This window comes from Branchiostoma lanceolatum, chromosome 5 (genome assembly GCF_035083965.1).
Source record: "Branchiostoma lanceolatum isolate klBraLanc5 chromosome 5, klBraLanc5.hap2, whole genome shotgun sequence".
Lineage (NCBI taxonomy): Eukaryota > Metazoa > Chordata > Leptocardii > Amphioxiformes > Branchiostomatidae > Branchiostoma > Branchiostoma lanceolatum.
The window spans coordinates 1431213-1455178 of record NC_089726.1 but is presented as its reverse complement, the minus strand read 5'-3'; the positions used below and the strand labels follow the sequence as shown (position 1 = coordinate 1455178).

Genomic DNA, 23966 nt, shown 5'->3' with positions numbered 1-23966 from the left:
TGTTCAGCACCAGGGGCAGGTGTGTTTATCTTCGTATGTATGGTGTTCAGCACCAGGGATAGGTGTGTTTATCTGTGTGTGGATGGTGTTCAGCACCAAGGACAGGTGTGTTTATCTGTGTGTGGATGGTGTTCAGCACCAGGGACAGGTGTGTTTATCTGTGTGGATGGTGTTCAGCACCAGGGGACAGGTGTGTTTAACTGTGTATGGATGGTGTTCAGCACCAGGGGCAGGTATGTTGACCTGTGTGTGGATGGTGTTCAGCACCAGGGACAGGTGTGTTGACCTGTGTATGTATGGTGTTCAGCACCAGGGGCAGGTGTGTTGACCTGTGTGTGGATGGAATTCAGCACCAGGGACAGGTGTGTTGACCTGTGTGTGGATGGAATTCAGCACCAGGGACAGGTGTGTTGACCTGTGTATGTATGGTGTTAAGCACCAGGGACAGGTGTGTTTATCTGTGTATGTATGGTGTTCAGCACCAGGGGCAGGTGTGTTGACCTGTGTGTGGATTTACAGTTGACTACCAGTATATGAATGGACTAGAATCTACTTATGAACATATTCCATTATCTTTATTGATATTTCTCGATATTGCAATAATATTCCTGTACAAAAGCTTTATAATTTTTAATACCTTTCATTCAATATTTGTCATGAAACATAGAACTATTTGTATCACATTAAAATCAGAAATCTTTGAATAATCATGGAGTGACCTTTTGTAACAAGGAGTGATCATGGTTTGACGAGCTTACCCTCCATAGTGTCTATAGTGACCACCTGTCTATAACGACCACCTGGCTATAGTGACCACCTGTCTATGGTGACCACCAATCTAATAATGACCACATTTACTTGTATGTCCATTTAGTGGTTTATATTCACATTTAACTTACTTTATTTTAGAATGGCTAAATGGATGAATGTACATAATACAATATGACGAATGTAATGCTAATAAAGAATATTGTAAGATTCAAATGTCCAGTGCCGTTACTGAGTTGCAAGCCAGAAGAATAATGATGATACAGTACCCCTCAGGCCATAGCAAATTAATTTCTTGGTTCTCAGTCTATTGCAGAGAAGTCATGGAATGGGTCAAATAGAAAGGGCATCCTGCGACAGACCCAAATGCCGACAAAGGAGCCACAAAGTCAACATAACAGGCTGGTTAATGTTTCAAACAACGAAATTTGAACTTCTAACCCATGGCTACAAGGAAAAAACTTTAAAGACAAAGACTTTTTTCAACTGTTGGTGCAAAAACATGGTCATTTTGGGGTCGGTTCACATCCAAATTGGTAACGTTACATGGAATTTTCAAAAAAGAGAAAGATAAAGTGGGTGACTCTGAGAACCAACAAGTTAATTTTGTTCGGCCTAATTTATGCATTGATGGATACCAGTGTCTTTTTACGAGAAAAATTTACAAACTGGACAAGTGCAGTCATATATTGCCTCCAAAGCCTCCTAGCTTCAAGATTATAATTCATAATAGATTAGCAATTTCAACAATATCATAATAATTCCTTCTTCAATTATTCAGTGATCCTTGAAAAAGAAAAGCAATAGCTTTTCTCCAAAATAACAGCCAGTTTGCTATAGGATTATTAGTTGCAGTGCAAAAAATTCAACTGGGGTCCCAGTCTGATATAAAACTTATAAATAACAATTTATAATATCACATGAACAATAATATTTCCATTTCAAATAAACCAAATTTTACAATTGTTAGAAATTATTTGCCTTTTGATATCCTTTGTCACCTTAATATATGCAGGTTTGCTATATACAAGTACATGGGTAAACATGCTACAGTTTGCATTGCTGAATACCCCTAATCAAATACCATTAACGAAAATGAGCCTCTGATTAACCTACAACCTTTCACCTTTGTGCTTGGGGTCATTCCAAGTGAACTTGCAACTAACCTTTGGCACACACCAGATAACTATGAAATTAAAGGATTCTCCTATTACTTATGGCCCTTCCAACCACTAACCTATCACCTCTTACCTAGGCATGAACACATGACCTATGACATCATTTCTGGAAAGGAACATTTTCGGCTTTGAACACAATGTATACATTGATACTATATATTCTTACGCACATTGGAAGAATTAATAAAATGAAACATCAAATGACATTGAAACCTTTGGTAGAAAATCGCATGAGTAGCATAGTATACAAATTAAGAGGATATCAAAGCAAGCCTTATGGCTTCAAAATAAAAACCAACATCTTAGAACAATGAATCTCATCATTTCTAAAAGCTGCAATAATTATCACATTGGAATCAAAACTGTACCTGACCCTTTCAGGAGTTCAGGGGAGAAAATTAAACAACGTTCCCTTAAACTGCTATTCTTGCACTGGTCCCTCACCCAACTGTGTTCCTCCTCACACCAGCTTACATTGTGTCATTAAACTTAACGCACATCGTCCACATGTAAGCTAGGAAAATGTAGCGTTAAATGTTCTTAACAACCTAACTTGCTAATGCCGCTGGCACAGTGCAGCCCTATCATTGACGTATAATTTATTTTCTGTTATCATTTCCACTTGGATATAGTACAAAATTAATGTAGTAAGTCTATCACAAAGAAACATAAGTAGGTGCAAATAAGATATATTTTCACCATAAATTTTCTCCACCTTGTGGAAGATACATGTAAATGGCTTGACTGTCAAAACCTCTGGGCTGACTTAAAGCTTTGACAGTCTTAAATAGCCTGTGCTACTAGTAATTACACAGAAAATTAAGCATGACGTTCCTTGATTTGAGTCACATTGAAATGAATAACAAAGACTCGCAATACTTCAGCAGCATTTTGATTGTACAAACATTTTCTTCCCTGATGCCACTGAGCTTTTAGCTTTGTTACACAGTCTTTGTTCCCATATTGCTTTGCTGTTGTTCCCATACTGCTTTGCCATTGTTCCCATACTGCATTGCTGCTGTTTCCACTGCTTTGCTGTTGTTCCCATATTGCTTTTCTGTTTTCCCATACTGCTTTGCTGTTGCTCCGATACTGCTTTGCCATTGTTCCCATACTGCTTTGCTGCTGTTCCCATACTGCTTTGCTGTTGTTCCCATACTGCTTTGCTGTTGTTCCCATACTGCTTTACTGTTGTTCCCATGCTGCTTTGCTGTTGTTCCCATGCTGCTTTGCTGTTGTTCCCATACTGCTTTGCTGCTGTTCCCATACTGCTTTGCTGTTGTTCCCATACTGCTTTGCTGTTGTTCGTTGATACTTTGCTGTGGTTTCACTCTGCTTTAGTGCTTTCCCCAATATGCTATACTGTGTATGCCCCCAACCGACCCCAGACACACACACCCTACTATGGAAACTGTCTGTTGAATTACCACCTCTTCAGGCCGATAGTGTGTCTTTTCCTTTTCCTCTCCTGAACCAGTTCTTTGGTGGGTCCCTGGGTCCTTTAGGCTTTCCGACTCTCTTGCCAAAACCTTAAGGGGAGCAGTTACAAATTAGAACAGGTTTGACAATGGATTTATTCTATAAAAAAAACTAAAAAACACGAAAAAAGAAAAACTCCATCACTCATCGTTGCACCACTGAGGCATAATTGAATGGGGTAATTTTTGCAATGTTTGAATCAATGTTTGAATCAATTTTTGCAGTATCCTCTTCATCAAGAACTTAAACACCACCGTGAAGACTTCTACCTCCTCAACCTATAGTTTACACAGTGTTAACTCGCAGGACAGAGGCACATCTAAGGCCCTTACAAGACAGGGAGCAGCAGACAATAAACCGGATAGTGGATGTGAAGCTCTTCCTAGAGTGACCTTACATTTCAAAACGTATAACATGTCTTAACTAGAACAAGGGGAGGGAGAGCCTGCAGAGGAGGACTGACTTTCAGTGTAATATTACCAGCTGCTGCCGCGCCGCGTGCCTGCAAAGCTGGTGCGTTACGTCGAATGGCAATTATATATACAGGCTATACAGACACAGACTTTCCGTTGATCTTCAGAAGCGAATAAACAGCCATCATCACAAAATAGGATTTGCAATCAATCTTCATTAGGGGGGAGGGAACAGAATGAGAGGAATGAATGAGGGAAGGAGGGAGAGCTAGAGGGAGGGAGGGCTCACCTATCTCCTGATTGTTGTGGATCGCAGGTTGACCTGTGTAGGTGGGCTGGTACGACCTGAACTGGGCCTCAGAGCAGTCTGCAGGGAAAAGAGTCACAACAAGAGAAACTTAGCTGTTGTAGATATCATTCTGAAACAAGTTTTAACTGTAACGTTAATTTCTAACACAAAAATTGGACTTGCCCAAATTTTCAACACCGGTCTTTGTCAAGGACGTGAACAATCCAACGTCGTGACGTCATCCCAGTGCGGTGGATTGCTCACTCCTTGATAAAGATTGGTGTAGCATACAGTCAAAAATTTGGGTAAGTCCAATTTTTCTGTTGGAAATTACAGTTAAAACTTGTTTGAGAACAACATAAGCTGTCAACATCTTCATACATGTTGGGGTTCGACTACACAGCGAAATACACGGGAAATAGTAAAACCTACATGTACCAACAACAACAAGGCAAGCAGAGATGTACCCCCTCATCCATACAGCTTAATGTGCCCTTTCCTGTCTCTACGGACAAAAATTGTAGTGCTCAGAATGTATGGCTATGCTATATTGTGATTATATTGAGAATCACATTAACACAGACAGCTAAAACAGTACTTCTCTCCCTTGGAGTTGAACAGCAAACAAAAACACACACGCACAAAAAAAAGGTGAAAACATAACCTCCTTGGACAAGGTAAACATAGAACCAAGTAAATGAGACAAACTTAAGACGCCATCACCTTGCAGTTCCTTCTTCTCCTGGTCCGTCAGACCTGAGCTGTGGTTGATCTTTAAGATGTTCTTCCCCTTGTGTAAGAAGTTCTTCATCTTCATCTTCCGTGCACTGAAAAGTCATCAAACACAAGTCAGGGCCAACCCTATTGGAGCCGCCTGGGTTGAATGGTGACCCCCCTCCCTCAACTCCCCCCCCCCCGGGTTTAGCAGTGATCACTGCTGGTATGTGTAATTTAGACATTTTGCTTATCCCAAAAAAAGACAGGGCCACAAAAATTGGATTTGGTGGATAGCATCATGTCACGATCTCAAATGTCAGGTAGATTTGCAAAAATTGTTTACAACAACACATCCTTTACTGTGGGACACACGAAAATTAATCCAAATAAGGCTCTGTTGCAATTAATCAGTTATCAAATTATCACTTCGTAAAATAAAGACATAAGGCCAAAAAAAAATAATTTGTTGGCTCTCAACTTTAAAGAAATATGGAAAATAGCATGACAACAGAGCTGTTGTTTAGTCAAGTTGAGTCGGATTCAAGTTTCCCTCCCAGCCTTCAATGAGAGACAGGAGCAACCTTAAGGAGAGACTTTAAGGAAGTGTAGAGACCTTAAGGAGAGACTTTAAGGAAGTGGAGAGACCTTAAGGAGAAACTTTAAGGAAGTGTTGAGACCTTAAGGAGAGACTTTAAGGAAGTGTAGAGACCTTAAGGAGAAACTTTAAGGAAGTGTAGAGACCTTAAGGAGAGACTTTAAGGAACAGTGAGACTTTAAGGAGAGACTTTAAGGAACAGTGAGACCTTAGCGCTACTGTCTGCAGCTCAGTTCAAGGAGAAGAACAGAATGACGTACACCAGGGCGGCCTGTACCACTACGAACAGCAGGGGGAGCAGGTTCATGAGGGAGGGGAAGTTGGAGCGGGACGGAGGACTGAGGAAATAGAGGGAAGAGAAGAGAAAGAAAAGTAATGAAAATGAGAGGACAATTCTAAATGAGTTTTACAACTTAAAAAATGTTAAAGGAGAAATGACGAGAAGCAGAGAACACAAAATAATAAGACAACTGATAATAATTCAAACAAGGTAAAGTTATAGAGAAAGAAAAGAACAAGTGATGAAAATGAGAGGACAATTTCTAAATGAGATTTCACATTGTTGATAATATAATGGAGAAAATAGAAGAATAAAAAAAAAGGAAAGGGACAAATGATAATAGAATATAAGAGAACACAAAAAATAGCAAGATGAAACAAATAGAACAGAATACATTGTTGTAGTTGTAGAGATAAGATGTGCAAGAAACCCTTAAGACAAGACTAAGGAGGAAATGGAAGCAGGAAGAAGTTGGAAAGTTCAAGGTCGATCCAGCTGTCCTGACCTTGAGGCAGGTACGGCGGTGTCCCTTGGGAGGGAGTCAGACTTGTCCGAGGAATGGGTGGAGATGCGATCCATGTCTTCTGTGGGAGGGGGGGGGAGAAAGAATGCATCAGTCCAGGTAATCAACACATCCGGTCTGACTCCAGCTTTAATTTTTTTTCCCGTCTCTCTCATTGTTTGAGAGACAATGTTTTGATTTTCGTTGTTAAATCTGTCATGTTAAGCATTCAAAAATGCATTTTCATCAATTTCATGGCATGAAGTTCCCACTTTGGGGACAGACACTGAGACACATCCTCGTTCACCAGGACCCTTCCGCTCCACGTTACATCGCTCGCGGAAAAGGCCCTGGTAACACGGGATGGCATCCATGGTTATTGCAGGTCGACGAGACTTGATCAGGAATAATTAATGAGCTAAACCTTATTTGGTACCAACGGCAGTTGTAGCTCATGAATGATTAATGAGCTAGCCGTAACACGTAACCTGGTTGGTTGATAGCTTCCCAGTGTTCTTTGCGCGCTTGCTTCCGATGAGAGGAAGCAAACGGTTTTTAACCCCTCTGATTGGCTGAAGCTGTTTTGGTGGCGATATCGTAATAACCATGGATGCCATCCCGTGTTACCAGGGCCTTTTCCGCGAGGGTCCTGGTGAACGAGGATGCTGAGACTGCAGGGTGACATTTTTTTCCATCCCAAGGAGCAATTTTCCGTCCTGGGAGGAAGGGACGGGTCCTGGAGACAGCCCAGCAACACATTGAGCTTGATGAAACTAGACTCAATAACCTCCATTAACATAAATCCGCCGGGTTACATAAATCCACCACTTTGAAAAACAGTGAGTTTGAGAGATCTCTAGTGCAGCACCAACCAGGTATGCATAGTTTAGATACACATGTACAGGAGAGCATTATACTGAGGGACGTTGGGTTGGAAATCTGTTTGGACGTAACTTTTCAGGGTGGCAGAATTATGTACCCTGGTAGGATTACATGTACTTAGTAGATACTAACCATTGACCATAGCACAAATACTAAATAAATTCACATACAAATCATATTCCGATACGGTAACCATATTTTTCCACATCCAAAATTTCCATTGCAAATAAGCTAATAACTGTCAGCAGCACAAAATAATGAATTTGACAGTTTCCGTTTGCCTGCAGCCAGGCTACCAAATTATATACAAAAATGTACTTTCCTTCAGTTCTCACTCACTCACTCACTCACTCACTCACTCACTCACTCACTCACTCACTCACTCACTCACTCCAGACCTTTAGTTCTACAGACATTTAATGCACTGACTAGACTGTTAATGTTAAAAATTCATAGATAAATAAAATGATGTTATATACTGACTCTCTAAGTTAGAGGAGAAGACAATAAAAATTAATCAACATTTCAAGGTCACCTTCGCCATACTCGTACGACTCCTTGGTGCGGGTTGGAAGGGGAGGGGCAGAGCCATCATCGCTGTCTGCATCATCTTCTACATCCTGTCAATCAATCAATCAATATCAATCAATCATGGAACACCAAGATGAGAGTTCAAGGTCAAATAGATCCCTGCCCCCCTCCCTCACCACAAATCATGTTCCCTGACCAATGAACAGCCATTAAGCTGTGTGTTGGCTGAATAGAATGTCACAGTTGTGGGTTCAAGGTCACAGGGACATCTGCCCCCCTCCCCACTAGCCACAGGACTGGATAGGACATTGAATGGAGGTGCAGTATTTGAAAAGAGCCACACCTCAAGCACATGAAAGAACCCACCGCACCCAAAAAGAGTAGGGGACATTCCCGGTGCGAGAGGTTCAAAACCTACAGTCCTATGGACGCACATGGGGCAATTGTCGTATTGAGGTCCCCTGAGTTAGCGACGAATGGCACACGCTCATGCCAATTGTAAGCTCCTCGCAATTCAGCCCCTGGCTGCGAAGAGGTAGTATTCAGCCCACCCATTGCAATAACAGTAACGAAAGATTTCCTACCAGACTGCACGTGCTTGACCTCTGACTGTGCGCGGTGTTGAACTGTCCGACGTCCACGGTCGCGTATGTTCCGTCGTCCTCAAACGTGTTCTGGATCTCCATCCTGCCCCTGGGGCTGTTCGCGAAAACCTCGTCCTCCATGTTAACCTCCGTGTAGTCGCCGAAGTTCCCGCCGCCGTTGACTTGTCGCTTCTTCGGTTTCACCTGTTGGACGAACAGAAACAAAAACTCTCTGATCCCATACCTAGAACACCTGTTGAATATGTGATTAGTCCACTGAACTGAAAACTGCTCTTGACTACATGTATATATATAATGTATTGATATTATAATGATCTTACATGATTGTACACATTAGTCATATGGTATTACACACTTATCTAAATGTTTTTAAAGGACGTCTGTCCTTGGTTTACTTATAAGAACTGAGAACTCATTTTTATGATGGAATGCCTTTCGGGGTTTAATCAATGCTATAACATTGAATGTCCTTTTATAATGGTTACTAGAATATTCTTCAATCAGTAACATATTTTAAGGGTAACAAACACATACCTCCAAGATCTACGCAAGTCTCGTCCTAGTCTCGTGTTCTCGCGAGACTATGTCACTCCATGAATAAGAAGTACACTGGACATCGACAATTTGGAGGTACGTGTTTGTTACCTTTAAGTGAAGAACAATTCTAGTAACTGTGATTATACATGACTGATGAATCTCTTCAACGTCATTTCATTAATCTTATACTAAGTTATAGAGCCAACCTTAAATAAATACCAACAAAATTCAGACTTGTAAGTCTGATAGTTGAATATCAAACTTTAAGATGCAATCCAATACCTCTGAGTACGTTTGTGAGTCGTCCCCCGTTGCATCCGTGGACATCGCACCAGATTGAATGTCGTACGGCGTGGAATACTTGGCAAGGTCGTTAGATTGGCTGCTCTTGCTCTCAAGGTCGGGGGTGTCCTTGACGTCTGCGTAGAGGTCATGGTCAGCCCCCTTGTCTTCGAGGTCTTTCACCTCGGAGTAGAGGTCTTTATCATTTACAGTTCTCGGAGAGTAGTTGGGCCTAGGAGGAGGCAGCATGGGGCGCTTGTCTATCAGCGCTGCGGGTTTCTGCGGGGGGGCGCCATGTTCTAAAGAACTGTCCTGCTTTGCACCGGGGTTGGTTGTTGATTCCGCCGTTTTCGTGGGCTGTAGGAAGACCCCCTTCATGATTGCTGCAAGACCGTCCGCTGGCGATTTCGCAGGATTCTGCTTGGCTGGCGGACTGTCCTTGAGCTTCGTCGGCGAGCCTGTCGGCAGAACGCTTATCCCGCCAGCCAGAAGCCCCTTCTTTCCCATCCTCGGAGGAGCCACTACGTTAGAACTGTTGCTATTGCTACTGCTAGCCGCCGTGCTAGGAAACACGCTCACTCCCCCCGCAGGCTTGGAAGACTCGCTGCTGCTCCCCTCCTCCTTTTTGTTACGTCCGAACGGAAAATTGAGTCTCTTGAACGGAAGTTTGGAATGTTTTTCGTCTTCTTCCACGGAAGTCTTGGCGTCGTCTTCGGCTTGCGCCTCGACCTCGAAGCTCTGAAGCTGCTGCTGCAGGCGGATCTTCTCTAGGTGAGCGAACCTGGGCAGGTGAGGATGCTGCTTCCCCCCGGACTTCTCCTCCTCACCTGATTCTCTCGCTCCCTCCTTCTCCGAGGTCGCCTCCTTTGTGTAGTCGATGTCTTCGTACGGATTGTCTGAGCTTGTCTGAGAGGCAGGTTTCGCTGGTACAGCCGGCCTGCGCGGTGAGTTCTGGGGCTGCGACGACTCTTCCGACCTGAGGGGGAAGCAGATTATTAACATTGATAACAGTGGACAATGCGCAGAGCAACCTAACCTGAATAAACAGCATTTCCGCTGAGCCAGCATCTTTTCTAGGCTCTGATTGGTCAGTTTTAGCTAGTGCAAAGCGAAATCCTGTAAGCTGATTGGCTATTTCTCAGAGCGCCCTGACCTAATTAAAGCAGAGAGTAGAGTGCCCTGACCTTACTTCAACTAGAGGCTATAAAAGGAATCGACTATGAGGCAGATTGTTGTGGGACACATCTTTCACCTTAAGCTCTGACCTCCAAAAAAAACTTGCACAAGAATTCTGATTTAAGTACGCATGTTATCTACCATTCCAGCGGCATAGCTAAAAAATTGTGCAAATTTGTCTAAAAGCATACCAAATTTGGCACTCACACTCACTCACTCACTCAATCTCTCCGAAATTTGTCACACATGTATGTCTTGAATGTATGCTTAACAGGTAGTTATAATCATTTGCATGTATTCTAAGGACTTTTAACGATGTCTAACTGGGTGGTAAGAATGATTTTAATGGTCATTTATTAATACTTAACTCATTGAGAATCTAGTTATGTGTAACATGTATTAATGTGTACACACAATATCATGTACATGTACTTGTGAGTGCCCCTATAATTGTCAACTTAAGAAAATCAGCTATGCTGTGTGAGAGTCTGTGTAGTGTTCTGCAACACTTGCCAGAATGATAAATGAATAAATCTGACCTGCTTGCAAACCCGGAATTCCCGCTGGAATTCGAGCCTGCCTCCGACGGAAGAACGTTTTCGTACAGGGTTGCGGCGGAACCTGGGTTCTTGGCGGGCAGCAGGACATTTTCGTACGCAGCGGCCGGCACCCGGGAGGACTCGTTTGCCGACACGTTCGCGTAGTCCTGGCTCCTGGCCTGGAGATGATACAAATGTTAGTTAGTTAAAATCCTGCCACACCATTATTGATGTATAGGGCAGTGCCCATCTCCATGTCATAGCCCTGGGCCACACTGTGGTGCAATCACTGTAGCAGGGGGCAGTGAAGTGTGTTTAACTTCCATACTGTTTCAGAAGTATGTACCATTTTTATAAAATCCTTGGTATGACTCAGTGCACCTCTTGTCCAGAGGTGTCCTACCTGGGGCTTGAACCCCAGTCTCTCTGGTCCAAGTGTGAACCAGATGTGGTGAGAGACAGAAGCGCAGACCACTACACCACAGGGACACAAATGTAGTAATGATAAAATGATGGTTTATTTACTAGTGGTACATTGCAGCTAAAAGCTGAATTTCGAACACTGCACAATATCTTATAAGACACAAGGAAACTAGAAGACAGTGTAGTCTTTGGCACACATCATACAAACAATCAATAAATGCGCTTTGAAATTTTCTGTAGTACTACCCTTCCTGTAGTTTGTACGAGATTGATATCAGCCAGTGGTAATTTGCCCTAAATTGTGACCTACACTGTACCTGTTACAATTGTTGTGCAATTAACTTTGACTTTGGCATAAATAAGGCACCTCGGTGGGTTTAGCCAGGATGGGAGGTTTGGCTCTGAGGACCGGTTTCCGCGGCGCAGTCTGGTCCACGTTTGCGTAGTCTCCTCCGTCTGACAGGTTCGGGGGCGGGGGGGAGTTCATGTAGGCTGGAGACTGGGGTTTGTGTGGATGGAGCGGCGGTCTGGCAGGCACCTCGGGTCTCCGCCTGGTGGGTTTGGGAGGAGGTTCCTCCGGATAGGAGTCTAAAAAACAAGCAAGAAAGTTGCAGGAAATCCATTTGTGTTGGTAAACGACATTAGGCCATGTTGATTTGATTATATGGATGACATCCGTGCGCGCATCAATTTTTGTCAATCTCAACTCATGCAAAGCAGCTATAAAATGAGCAAATATATGCTGTAAATTGCAAAAAGATATTTCCAAAAACTGCTGCGAGGTGATGGCATTGTATGATGTCATTATATCAATCGTACTGTTTGTGAAATGACTAAACCAATGATATATGTACCATAAGACTGAGAAATTAACAGCTTTAGGAAAACTTACCTTCATCTAGAAGTGCTGCAACCTCATAGTCACTAGTCAGAGAGGCCTGGGGATAGAAAACAACGTGTTGAAAACAGAGATGAGGACCATGCTAATTATTATACAAAATACGGCCACATCAGCTTACTTTGCTGGTTCCCGGATTTAAAAGTTATAGTGCTGAACTGGAATATCAACATGAAAACAGTGGTCTGTTCCTTGGTAGGGAGCTCGAGTGAAGACATCAAGTTTTCCTCCAAGCTGCTAATTTCTACTTGGCCTTTTGCTAACCTACTTTAAGATCTCACTGAGAACCAAGACAGTACATGTACATTTGTGTGGCCTAATTCATTGCAAAGACATTTCAGTCTTACTATATTTCTTATCCATAAGATGGAGCCAATGTTGGATATTACCTGTCCGTTGTTAAAGGGGAAGTTCTCAAAGTTGTGCATCTTCTTCAGACTGTCTTCCACCAGCTCAAGTACTGCCCTGTTCACTAGCTCATATTGCTCCTAAAGACAACAACAACAACAACAACAACAGTCAGTATCGCCCTGCTTACTAGCTCATACATGTATACTGCTCCTAAAGACAACAACAACAACAGCAACATTCTTTAGTCAGTATTGCCCTGTTCACTAGCTCATACTGCTCCTAAAGACAACAACAACAACAACAACATCATTCTATAGTCAGTATCGCCCTGTTCACCAGCGCATATACTGCTCCTAAAAACAACAAAAACAACAACAACAAAGTCAGTATCGCCCTGTTCATATACTGCTCCTAAAAACTGCAAAATGGTGGCACATCACTAATGTTACTTACTCCACTTTTAATCCTACGATGGCAGGGGACAATATCCAGTGGCCAAATAGTATATACCCATTGGGCCTAAGGAGGCCAACGGATACTGTTTTATCGGTAGATCTACTTGGAGATTACTACAATTTAACCACAAAGTCTTATTGTAACAGTAAACAAACTAAGTTGATGATGGCTATGTCAGAAGAAGATAGTAAAGGTCTGGCAAAGACAATCCTGCAAGGCACTGTGCAGTGAGAGGAAGAGGTAGACGGAAAAATGGGAGGTCAACATCAGATCATGGACGGGGCACAAATTCACTATTCAACCTATAACGTTACTATCTTAGCTGTGTGACTATAATGTTGTACTTTTGTTCATGACAGTAAGCAGTGTCTAGCATCAGATGAACATCAGTTATGAAATGTGACTAACTGACATCATTTTTATCATTTGTATGGCAGTGTGGTCTCACTGTAGCAACAGCGCCTCCTACTGATCATCCACAGCAGCGCAGGACACATTCCATTTCTAGATGAGTGTAGGTCTAATTTCTCTCCAGGGACTTAATGTATGTCAATGGAGTCTCTTTCCTGTGCCCAGTGGCACCTGATAGGGCAGCACATTTCCTTTCTGTAGCAAGACTTGGGATGTATATGTGGGGTCGTGTGGCGCAACGGCAGAGCGTTCGACTCAGAACCAAGAGGTCCCGAGTTCGAATCCTGTCATGTCACCGATCTTGTGCCCTTGGGAAAGGCACTTTACACGACTTTCCTCACTCCACCCAGGTGTAAATGGGTACCTAACTTCTGTTGGGGTAAGTCGTATTGAGGTCACCTGGTGGCGCTGAATGGCAGCCGCCTAGACCCTTGCGACAGTTCCACAAAATGCAAGTGTGGACAAGATATTATATAATTATGTTGTGTATTGTATGAAACCTGTAATACCCTGCATCAATTCAGCGCTAGAAAGGCTGCCATTGCAGGTAATTTCTGACCAATAAAAAACATTATTATAGTATATAGGTTGCTCATCTGTCTCATGCCCAAATATTTGTTTGGACGTCACCCTCCCTATGGTCCTCATTAGTCCGTACTGACCAGTGTCTAGCATCAGATGAACATCAGTTAATATGAAATCTGTATCTGTATCTGTATAGCCGGTATAACCGCCATTCGGCGTAACACACCAGCTTTGCAGGCACGGTGGCGCAGCAGCAGCAGCTGGAAATGTGACTAACTGACATCATTCTTATCATTTGTATGGGAGTGTGATGTCAATGTAGCAACAGCGCCTCCTACTGATTATCCACAGAACTGCAGGGATGGGATGTATATAGGTAGGGGTTGCCTAATTATCTACATGTAACTATGTCCAAATGTTTGTTTGGACGTCACACACTGCCAACTCTATATGGTCTTCATCAGTCAGTACTGACCACATTTACATAACAGCATTGTCTGTACTGTTATCATGATAAGCAGCACGTACCTTTGTCTGTACAATGGCTGGTCTTTGTCTTCTCATGTCCGTTACCAGATCATACATACTCAGGTCTTTGAATTGCTGAAGGGAAGGAAAAATATGGAAATTCATTAACACAGTAAGTGTTACCATGTTCCTGACAACTAATCCTCCCTAAAAAGTTGTTTCTGAAGTTTGATCAATTGGTTAGCCACAAATTCCAGAGCAATTTACTTCAAAGATCATGAAATTTGTTAAAACCTAATGAGAACAAAAGTAAGATCATAGCTGATTGTCCCTACCCCTTTCTTGATCAGGTTCCAGGTGTAGTCTATGGCACAGATGGTCCCTGTTCTCCCACAGCCGGCACTGTAGTGTAAAGAATGTGCTTGCATTTGTTTTGAAGTGCATATTTACTGATTAGACCATCTCATGACAGAACATATCAGTTCTGCAATTGTAGTGATTTACAAGCTTTGCAGTCCTGACTGGTTTGTTTCAAGTTTTCTAACATTTAGAATATCATACCTCAACAAACATATTTCCCATATCCTAAGCACTACAGTAGGGTTTGGGTTGGCGTTAGGAAGGGCATCCAGCCGTAAAAACTCTTGCTACAAAAAAGACTTGTACTTGATGAGGAGTTCTGGGGCTCCCCCATCTATGTGCAAGCACGTCCAACCCCCATATGATGGGGAATAGAAAAGACGTTAAATTGGATAGAGAGAGAGAGAGAGAGAACTGTTATTGGTGTCACAGTGGTGTTCTTTCACATGCTTGAGGTAACTTTCTTTGGACGTGTGGCCTATAGTTTTACATCCAATCATTAAATCAGTAACACCACCTGCAACCACCACATGTTACAATATAAATTGATCCTTACCTGCACTGCATACAGATGGGGCTGTCATCGGTGGGTTGGACCTCTATGAAGTGTTAATTCAAAAATAGGAACCTTACACTTTACACAAACTCTAAGTCCTAAGCCTAACCCAAACCTTAACCCTAACCCTACCGATGCGTACCTGCAGTGCACACAGATTGGGTGGTCACTGGTGGGTTAAAATGCCAAACCTTAACCCTTGAACTCTAACAACCCCTACCTAGAGCGCACACAGGTAACTTTGACGGTTAACCTTAACCCCACTGATCCTTACGTGCAGTGTATTGCACATAGATAACCCTAACCCTGCCGATGCGTACCTGCAGTGTATACAGATGGGGCTGTCGTCGGTGGGTTGGACCTGTCGGAACTGCCGGATGAGGTCTATGATGGATCGGGGGGACAGCGGGACGCCGTGGTCCGGCCACGTCGTGTAGTGGAACTGGACTATCTGTCGGGTCTCCTATGGTTACAAACAAACAAACAAAAGTCAACTTTCTGTATCTATACTGTTAACCGGGTAGCATGGGACTAGAGATAAGTGGAATAACCTGACTTTGTTTTCAATCTCTAAATCTTTATTCAAACATCAGTACAATTATGAATGAGTACACAAACAAGTACAAAAAAAATATATAACAATGAGATAAATTACCATGTACATGTAGCTAGCTTGGCTGACAACTTATTAATAAGTGTTTGTGATATATGATTATAATGACTGTTCATAATGTATTATTATAATAGCAGATCATAGACTTGAAAGAATCTTCCAACATGAGAGAATCCAGATACTACTGAAACTCAATCTTGGAACACCAAAGTACGTACCGAGCCTTTCTTAGCCACGATGATCCGTCTTAAGAAGTCTTCAGTAATCTTACTCTGGTCCTCCTGGAGAAGGAGGAAGATGGTGGAGATACAAACTTTGAAATTCTTCATTCTTTACTGGTTTGTCTGTAAAGACAAACAGCCAGGGCTGCCCAACTAGCCTGTGGATTTTACAAAGGGCTAGCCCTGCTATATAGGGAATAATACATTAAAATGAAAAAGGACCTGGTCAAAAAATAATTTAGTTCACATGAGTTAGAAAAATCCATCTTCATTTCCTACTGATCACCTTTTTTATAACTTCATACTTAAGCAAAATTCTGTCCATATTTCAAAACAAAACAGTGTGTCACCATAATATATGCCCTCAGTAATGAGAAAATGAATGAATGAATGAATGACTGAAAGACTGAATAAAGGAATGAATGTCATTGACTGAAAACACATGTGAGTCTTGTGAACTTAGCAAACTCTTGACATCATGAAAGGGAAGTTGAAGCAGAGAGAGTGAGTTACCATGGTGACTGTGATGTCCCCAAAGGTCTTCTCCTCCCCTCGGTTGGCCCAGTAACGTTCACACTTGTGCTGTCGAGGAAGAAACAAAACAAAACAATCATGTCTGAGTCTGTGTCATAACAAATAGACTTCACACTGGCTTCATCACTTGCACAATATCAATCTTTCATCTGTAAGGTTGGTTCTGAGATTTATAATTAATAAAAGAGAAATGGTGAACTAACTGGAAAATCACTATGAAAAGAGTGTCTGAGGTAAAGATTGTTCCCTATCATCAAATGTGTGAACTGACCAAGTTTCATTGGTAAGTCATTATGGAAAAGTGTCACGACAGATATATTTCTGATCACTAACTTACAAAATATTGATCTTTCTCATTTTCTTTCAGCTGTAAGGCTCACCTGGTTCTCAAAAATTTTAGGAAAAGTTTGTACCTTAAGCTTGGTATTAAATGAGTGAACCATCAAATTGAATTGCTGAGTCCTTAAAATATATGGAAGTGAGACATTGTGACTTTCTAGAATCTGATATTATAACTATACAAGTCTGAATGTACATGTATATCTGTGAACAAACAAATCAAACATGCATATTTGAGTCCTTTACTGAAAGGCATGAAAGAAGAGTGGCCATCCTTACCTTCCCCTGCTCCACCTCCCTACAGGCCATGATCACAACCTGCAAACAACACATCATCGTCACATTTCTTATACCTTACAAACTCTAATGTTAGTAATAAGATACAAAAATGTACATCCTACTCATATATGTAATAAACCTGATATGGGTTTTATGCACTGGTCTGTTTCACAGTTTTCCCAGCCAAATAAATCTCAGCAAATGCATAAATTGACTCTATTCTTTTATATATCTTATATTAGACATTCAAATTCTGTCCGTCAAGATGAGAGTATGTCCATCATTATTGTCTGTGAGAAGAGCGACAAGACTCTGTCAAATGGCACACACAAATGGTGGGGGAAAAAGTCATAACCGCATCATAAAACTAATTTCTGTGAATACGTCGATGAAGGCTAGACAGCCAGGTACATGTAGTACGATATGCCAAATAACAGTTACTCAAGCAACTGGATATGATTTTGAAAATGGTCAGATGTTTCAAGTAGCATCCACTACCGGTACTTTTCTTCAGTCTATTCATAGTTCATGGTTAAAACCTACTGTTCGACAATCTTGCTCAGTGTCACTGACGAAAAGTAGTGGATGCTACTTGAAACGCCTGACCGTTTCCAAAATCATATCCAGTTAATTGCTTGAGTAACAGTTACTGTTATTTGGCATTTCAAGTTTTGTTCTACTGTATATGGGTATCTGACCTTGACGTTGTACTCCCACAGCATTCTCCAGAAGTCCACCACGGTGGCGGGAAGTGGCGCCTGAGACGCGATGTACGTTCTTTTTCCCGTCGCTCCCTGTGTAGGAAAATTTGCCAAAATCAGCAAACATTAAAGTCCACCAACTTTCACCAACAGTCTTAATATCATTTTTCAAACTTGGTCTCAGCAACCACTGAGGAAATATGGTTGGTGACTGAGCGTGATTGCTCCAGACACTATTATTATGGAGAGATCTTTATTGACACAACAAAAGCACAGCGACTTTCGTAAGGTCTACTACATACATACATACAGACGAATAGGTCCATACAAAAGAGTTTGATTACGCACAATCATATGGGATAGACCAACATATCAACATTTCACGTGTCATATACTTATCAGAGATCTCCCTAAAGAATGGTACAGTGGCGCTCCTCCATCCTGTTCTAATCCCAGCTCCATCCTCATGATCCTGTTGATTGTTAAAGTTAGGATATTTCTTTGACTATTTCCCCAGCCAAGCCTGCAATTTTGCTAAAAACTCAAGATTTCATTAACAATTAGACAAGATGCAAAGCTGAAGTTGCAGGAAATCACTTCCGTTTGTATCTGGAAAAGGCAAAATGTAATAGTAGGTGGGACAGGTGAAAATTTCAAACTCAATATTTTTCCTTCAAATTTTGTAGGTGGATAGAGCATGTCACAAGGATCATAAAACAGCTTAAGATTTTGATCTAGCATCTTTCCTTCCAGGATTATGAATTTTTGAAATATTATTTTTTCACTATTTTTGTAGAAAAAACATGTAACAAAATGTCATATATTTGAACCACTTAGGTAGCTCATGGTACGCTTAATTTTTTTTCTGTGGTTCATTATGTACAAAACATTCCATTTACCACCCAAACTTCCCAGTAATGTGCAGATCTGGGTCCCCACCAGCCTTGGAAGTTTCATATTGATTGTGTCTGTAATACGTCATGTCTGTTATACTACATTATTCCCCTTCACTCTCAATTGAATGCTATTTTTGCTTTTATTGCACAGTTATCTTACTCTCGCAATATTTTAACCAATGTTCAACACCTACGGATAAAATCTGTATTTTACCTTCATAATTCATGTAATTTCAAACTATATGTACAGATTGCAGATAGATAAAAAGAAATAACAAATAACAAATGATTTCACATTCTCATTCTTGTCTTTATTGTGATCAAATATCCTGGCATTCCTTGTAATTGTACTGCTGCTGCAATGCAAATAAATAAATAGTAATTGTGAATAGATTTATGGCATGTAGATTTATGGCATGATTATTTACAAATCACTTCTACGACATAGACTATCTTTAGTTTCTTGATGTAACTCATATTCATAAATCTTTCACCTAAAAAAAGTAATGCAGCATAAAGATTAACTTCAAATGAATCAAATGTCCTATAGCAGCTCTTGTAATCATGACAAAACTTAATGGATTAGATATATGGTAAATGACTATAAACTGTAATACGAATCACATATTGAATGGTAACTATGATTTTCAAGAAAAATGTCACTCAGTTTGCAACAGATTGACTTCTTAATTAGTGGAACACAGAACATAACAAATTTTCAGTCCTCAGTTCCATTTGCTTGATTTAGCAGCTTCCAACACAGAACATAACACATTTTTATTGTTGGGAGTTTCTCACTCATTTCTTGAGCTCTGCTCCTATGGTAAGACTTTGCCTTTTGAGCATTGATTTCAGTTCTTTCTCTCTTGTTGGCAAGGCCTATGCAGTATCCTTCTCACTCTCTACCCTTGCTCTCTTGTTGCTTTCCACTGCTAGAGCACTTTCTTTCTTGGACAGTTCCCTCATGTTTGTCTTCAATGATTTCTTCATCATTTGTTGTTTCCCTATCAACGGCCTATTTCAGCTTCTTCTGTAAATCAAGCAGCTGCTTGTGATCATTCTGTCTCACTTCTTCTGTTCTCACTAACTCTGAGGCCAGTGACTCAATGTCTTCATTTTGGTGACTTTTGTCTTCTTCTGCCTCTTGCAAGTTAGCACAGAGGTCTTCAATCTCTGCTCTCAGATTAACAATGTGCTCCTTCAGAGCCTCGCACTCCATCTGAAACCTGTCTTTCTTCTGCAAGTTCAGCTCTGAGTGATCTCTCCCTTGCTTCGGTTCCACGCAACATTTTCTTCAAAGCTTTTTTGGAAGGGCTCTTCTGTCTTGCTATAGCTTGACCATCATGGGATGCCATCGTCTGTGGGCAGATGTACTTTTCTTCCAGCAGCTGGTCTACATCCTTGTAGATATGGCTATTGTGTATCAGAAACTTGTTCTTGCCTAATTCTGCTCTTCTCTGATGTAGGGCTTCCACAGACCTCCTCAGGGTTCACTTTGTTCTCCCCAAGGTTTTGCAGCCATGTTGCCATAGTTTCCCATGTGCTGCCATGTTGTCATTCTGTAAGCACGCAGCTCCAGTACAATCCTGTTATCAATCACAGGAATAGCTGAAAGACTTGCACGGCCATCTAAGACGGTCCTGTCAATGCCATGCTGGCTACAGCTCTCTCTGACATGCTTAATGTCGTTGATTTGAAGACATGGCAGAGTCTTGTCCCACACTGCTTCATCATTCTTTGCCCTTTTGGCATATGTCATCATCTGTCGCTTGATTTGACCACATGTCAGTTGCTAGGAGTCTTTTAATCTCGGGTCAATGCAAGTTAAGACGGCTGGCAACTTTCTTGAGATTGGGAACTCAGAATTTTGAATGTAGTTGATGATGTCCCTCACAACACGGATGCTCAGAATCAAATACTTATTGCAAGAATGCAAGCTATCTGGAATAAAAAGTAGCCAAAAAAATACCTGTCAGATTATTATTAAAGAACACATTAAACAGTTTAATTTTACTTCAATTTGTTTACCACAGAACAAGGAGGTTTAAATTAAACCTCCTTGAACAGAAGCATACATCATTATTGTTCCACCACCAAAAAAGATTTATAAGAAACAGAAAATCAAAGCAACAGCAGCACATATTGTTACCTGTTGCTGTAGGAGTTGAAGTGTTCAATGGATACATGAACCTGTGCATCAGGTTGTATGTAAACCCTAAACTAAATTCACTCAGACTGCCCTCCCCACCCTTACATGATCTTACATAATCGAAAACTTATTGACAATTCATTTAGATTTCTTTTCAATTAAATCATTCAATAATCTTCTCTATAGACCTTTAGGAAGGTTATAGCAAGGTTATATCAATATTTTCTTGTAGAGACTTACCGGGAATCTTTTCCTGCTCCACCAGAAACCTTAGTTCGTCAGGGGAAAAGGCTACCAGCCTCGTGTGAGGAATGCCGGCGGCCATGTTGGAAACTACCACTTTTATCAAGGAAAATCCGGGGGTGTTCCAAATGATGAAATCATACAAAACATGTTTTTCTAAGTAGAAAAATAGTTAGACAACATGTTGCAAGCGGTTTATTTTGAACAATCGATGATTATTACTTATTTTCATAATTTTGAAAACTATATTTTCCAATATTTAAGTCACGAAATTGTAAATCTGAAAAAACACCACCAGTAATCTGTAGCCCCGAATGTTCTGCTACATTTTTCATGTGATTTTGGTGACTGGAACATGTGGAACACACCAGGAAACAGCTTTGAAAAACATAGCGCGCAACTTGTTGACAGCACTTTCGCGCACTGACCTCATTCCAGCGCTACGGTAAGGTGTTGGCTCAAGAAACATGTGAAAAATCTCAGGAAGTTTTGATTTTAGCAGAAAGTTTTAATGATATCTTAGAGATAACCTTATTGGCAGCAATTGTATGAATTTTCAGCCGGAAATAATGTACTTTAAAGCAGATATGGCATTTTTTCTGGAAGGAATGCTGCATTTTGGACTTTTCTACGCTGTGTGTCATGGGGATTGGCCCCCCTAGTAATAGCTGCTCCCCGCATCCCCCTCCAGACCTCCCCCCTCGCGACACACACCGTGTGCTTGGCACCCTCCCCCCATCCTGCTCTGTTTTTCTGGGGAGATCCCTGCTTATACATTGCTTGTTCATTATGTAAAATTGGAGGGATATGGCTTGAGGTGGTTGGCTGCATCAGGTGGTTGGCCAGCCGGGTTTGACTGTACTTCATAATATATTCTTTACTAAGTCTTGTTCTCTTGACTTATTTCTGCATAGTGTCTTTGGTAAGTTTGACATACAATCATATAAAATATATATTCATTTATTTCCTGTATATATACATTTCTTCTTTCTTGCTCGTAGTTCCTAGTTTTTGTTGATCTATTGATAAAACAGGAAGATTACATCACCAACCTTAAGAAAGTTGCCATTGATGTAATCCGACCCCGGTGTACCTTTGACCTCTGACAGCTGAACCCTGGTGTAGTCAACTGCAAATCAGAACAATTCATCATCAGCTTTTTCATATTCTAACACTAGTACTGGTCACTTTGTGGTTACATATAAGCCCTAAAGAAATCTGGAGGGTCAAATACCTCTACAGCCATTACAGCATATCTGAAATATATCATAATTACAGTACTTACTATGTGATGACAGAATAAATGAATGACTGAACAAAAGGATGAATGAATGAGCAAACAAATCCTTACAACTTGTAAAATACATCATGACCATGACATACAATGAATGAATGAATGAATGAATGAATGAATGAATGAATGAATGAATGGAATAATGGATGAGTGGATGAGTGGAAGATTGGACAAAAAATGAAAAACATAACGTTCCCGGTGAAGGTAATATATAAAGATAATTTTAAAAAATAATGTAATTTTCCTTACACGGCAGGATGTCCTTGTATCTGTTTTTCCTCCTGTTGCACTCCTTCTCTCCGTGAGCGGTGGAGTAGGTCTTGTCTAACTTGTACTGCATCGACTGCTGCTTCAGTTTCTGTAGAAACACAGGAGAAAACATTGAGACACAGCTCAAAATAACAAATAAACAATGTATCACATGTTGCTTTTATTCTATCTCATGATTTTCATTGGTAAATGACATGTGATCAACATCGATCCAAAGGGCAAAACAAATCAACAAGCATCACAATGTACATGTACATTTTGAAGTCTTGTTGGCCTGAAAATGCACAGTATTAAAAAAATCTATTATACATGTAATGACATTGTATACTCAGTCATTGTCTGATGATTTAGTTTTTGGGTATAACAAGTAGGAAAAAAACTTTGTAAAAATAACTGATCTCCTTCGTAACAAAAACTCTAATTGGCTACAAAATATTTCAGAACGTACATCTGGAGCTTAGTAGAGGATTTCTTTATAACAAATTGTCAGATATAAATGTGCATGTCAAGCAAATGGCAACATGAGAATACTCTTGGCATCAACTGCTAAACCCAGCTAAAGAAACTGGTTGTAACAGAGTCTCTATTACTGTATCATAAGTAATCACACTGAAACCATATCCCCAACACAAGCTGAGGTTAATTTACAGACAAACTGAGCTGATGAAATTGGCTCTCTGAAGCTAAAAGTGGTGTTCACTGATAGCATCAAACCTTTAACATTTCTACCCACAGCTCGTTGGGTGGGCCTGTGGATAACTGGGAGCCCATATATGGGCTGGCAGAGAGCAGAGAGGCAGGGGAAGTGAGGTCAGCCACAAATCCTGACTTCAAAAGTTTTGAGGGGTGGGGGGGGGGGGAACTGATATTCAAGCTTCACAAATACAATTTGTTGGTTCTAATAATATATCTTGTAGAAATGCCCCTGTCCCTTTGTTGGTTCTGATATACATGTATTATGCGACAGTGTCCCTGCAGCTCTGAAACAAATCAAAGGAGCGAGTAGAAAACAAGACTTAGTGATCCCAACCGAGATTCGAACCCACGCCAAAACCGGAAGCCCAGAGATAGCAGGCACGCATGCCTTAACCAATAGGCTAAAAGGTTGTGACCAGTTTGACTGGTCAGTTGGAGGCGCTTGAACCCCCACTGTTACACTACTCCCCCTTTTCTTTCTAGACTCATTCCGAGTCTCCGAGTACGATA

General features: G+C 41.1%; 1 protein-coding gene and 2 long non-coding RNA genes across 4 annotated transcripts in view; all 3 read right to left on the bottom strand.

Moving 5' to 3' along the window:
* Positions 1-550: 550 nt before the first annotated feature.
* LOC136434360 (uncharacterized) lies at positions 551-1885 on the bottom strand. Its single transcript, XR_010755735.1, has 2 exons — positions 835-1885; positions 551-800 (listed from the first exon to the last, which is right to left on the bottom strand). It is a non-coding gene; the product is annotated as an uncharacterized lncRNA (long non-coding RNA).
* Positions 1886-2891: 1006 nt separating this feature from the next.
* Positions 2892-23966, bottom strand: part of LOC136434342 (tyrosine-protein phosphatase non-receptor type 12-like) — a 29871-nt gene continuing 8796 nt past the window's right edge. The window contains exons 2-21 of one of the 2 annotated variants that reach the window (XM_066427119.1): positions 22740-22848; positions 22249-22325; positions 17906-18001; positions 17208-17246; positions 16569-16637; positions 16053-16115; positions 15542-15684; positions 14641-14707; positions 14366-14440; positions 12484-12582; positions 12089-12134; positions 11564-11784; positions 10774-10952; positions 9059-10034; positions 8219-8422; positions 7639-7723; positions 6225-6303; positions 4851-4954; positions 4128-4205; positions 2892-3475 (exon numbers count right to left, since the gene is read on the bottom strand). In XM_066427119.1, the coding sequence (XP_066283216.1) occupies positions 3381-3475; positions 4128-4205; positions 4851-4954; positions 6225-6303; positions 7639-7723; positions 8219-8422; positions 9059-10034; positions 10774-10952; positions 11564-11784; positions 12089-12134; positions 12484-12582; positions 14366-14440; positions 14641-14707; positions 15542-15684; positions 16053-16115; positions 16569-16637; positions 17208-17246; positions 17906-18001; positions 22249-22325; positions 22740-22848 (2904 nt within the window). In that variant the 3' untranslated portion in view covers positions 2892-3380. The remainder of the gene's footprint in view (positions 3476-4127; positions 4206-4850; positions 4955-6224; positions 6304-7638; positions 7724-8218; positions 8423-9058; positions 10035-10773; positions 10953-11563; positions 11785-12088; positions 12135-12483; positions 12583-14365; positions 14441-14640; positions 14708-15541; positions 15685-16052; positions 16116-16568; positions 16638-17207; positions 17247-17905; positions 18002-22248; positions 22326-22739; positions 22849-23966) is intronic. The other variant, XM_066427120.1, reaches the window with a different exon arrangement.
* LOC136434359 (uncharacterized) lies at positions 18915-21857 on the bottom strand. Its single transcript, XR_010755734.1, has 2 exons — positions 21194-21857; positions 18915-20745 (listed from the first exon to the last, which is right to left on the bottom strand). It is a non-coding gene; the product is annotated as an uncharacterized lncRNA (long non-coding RNA).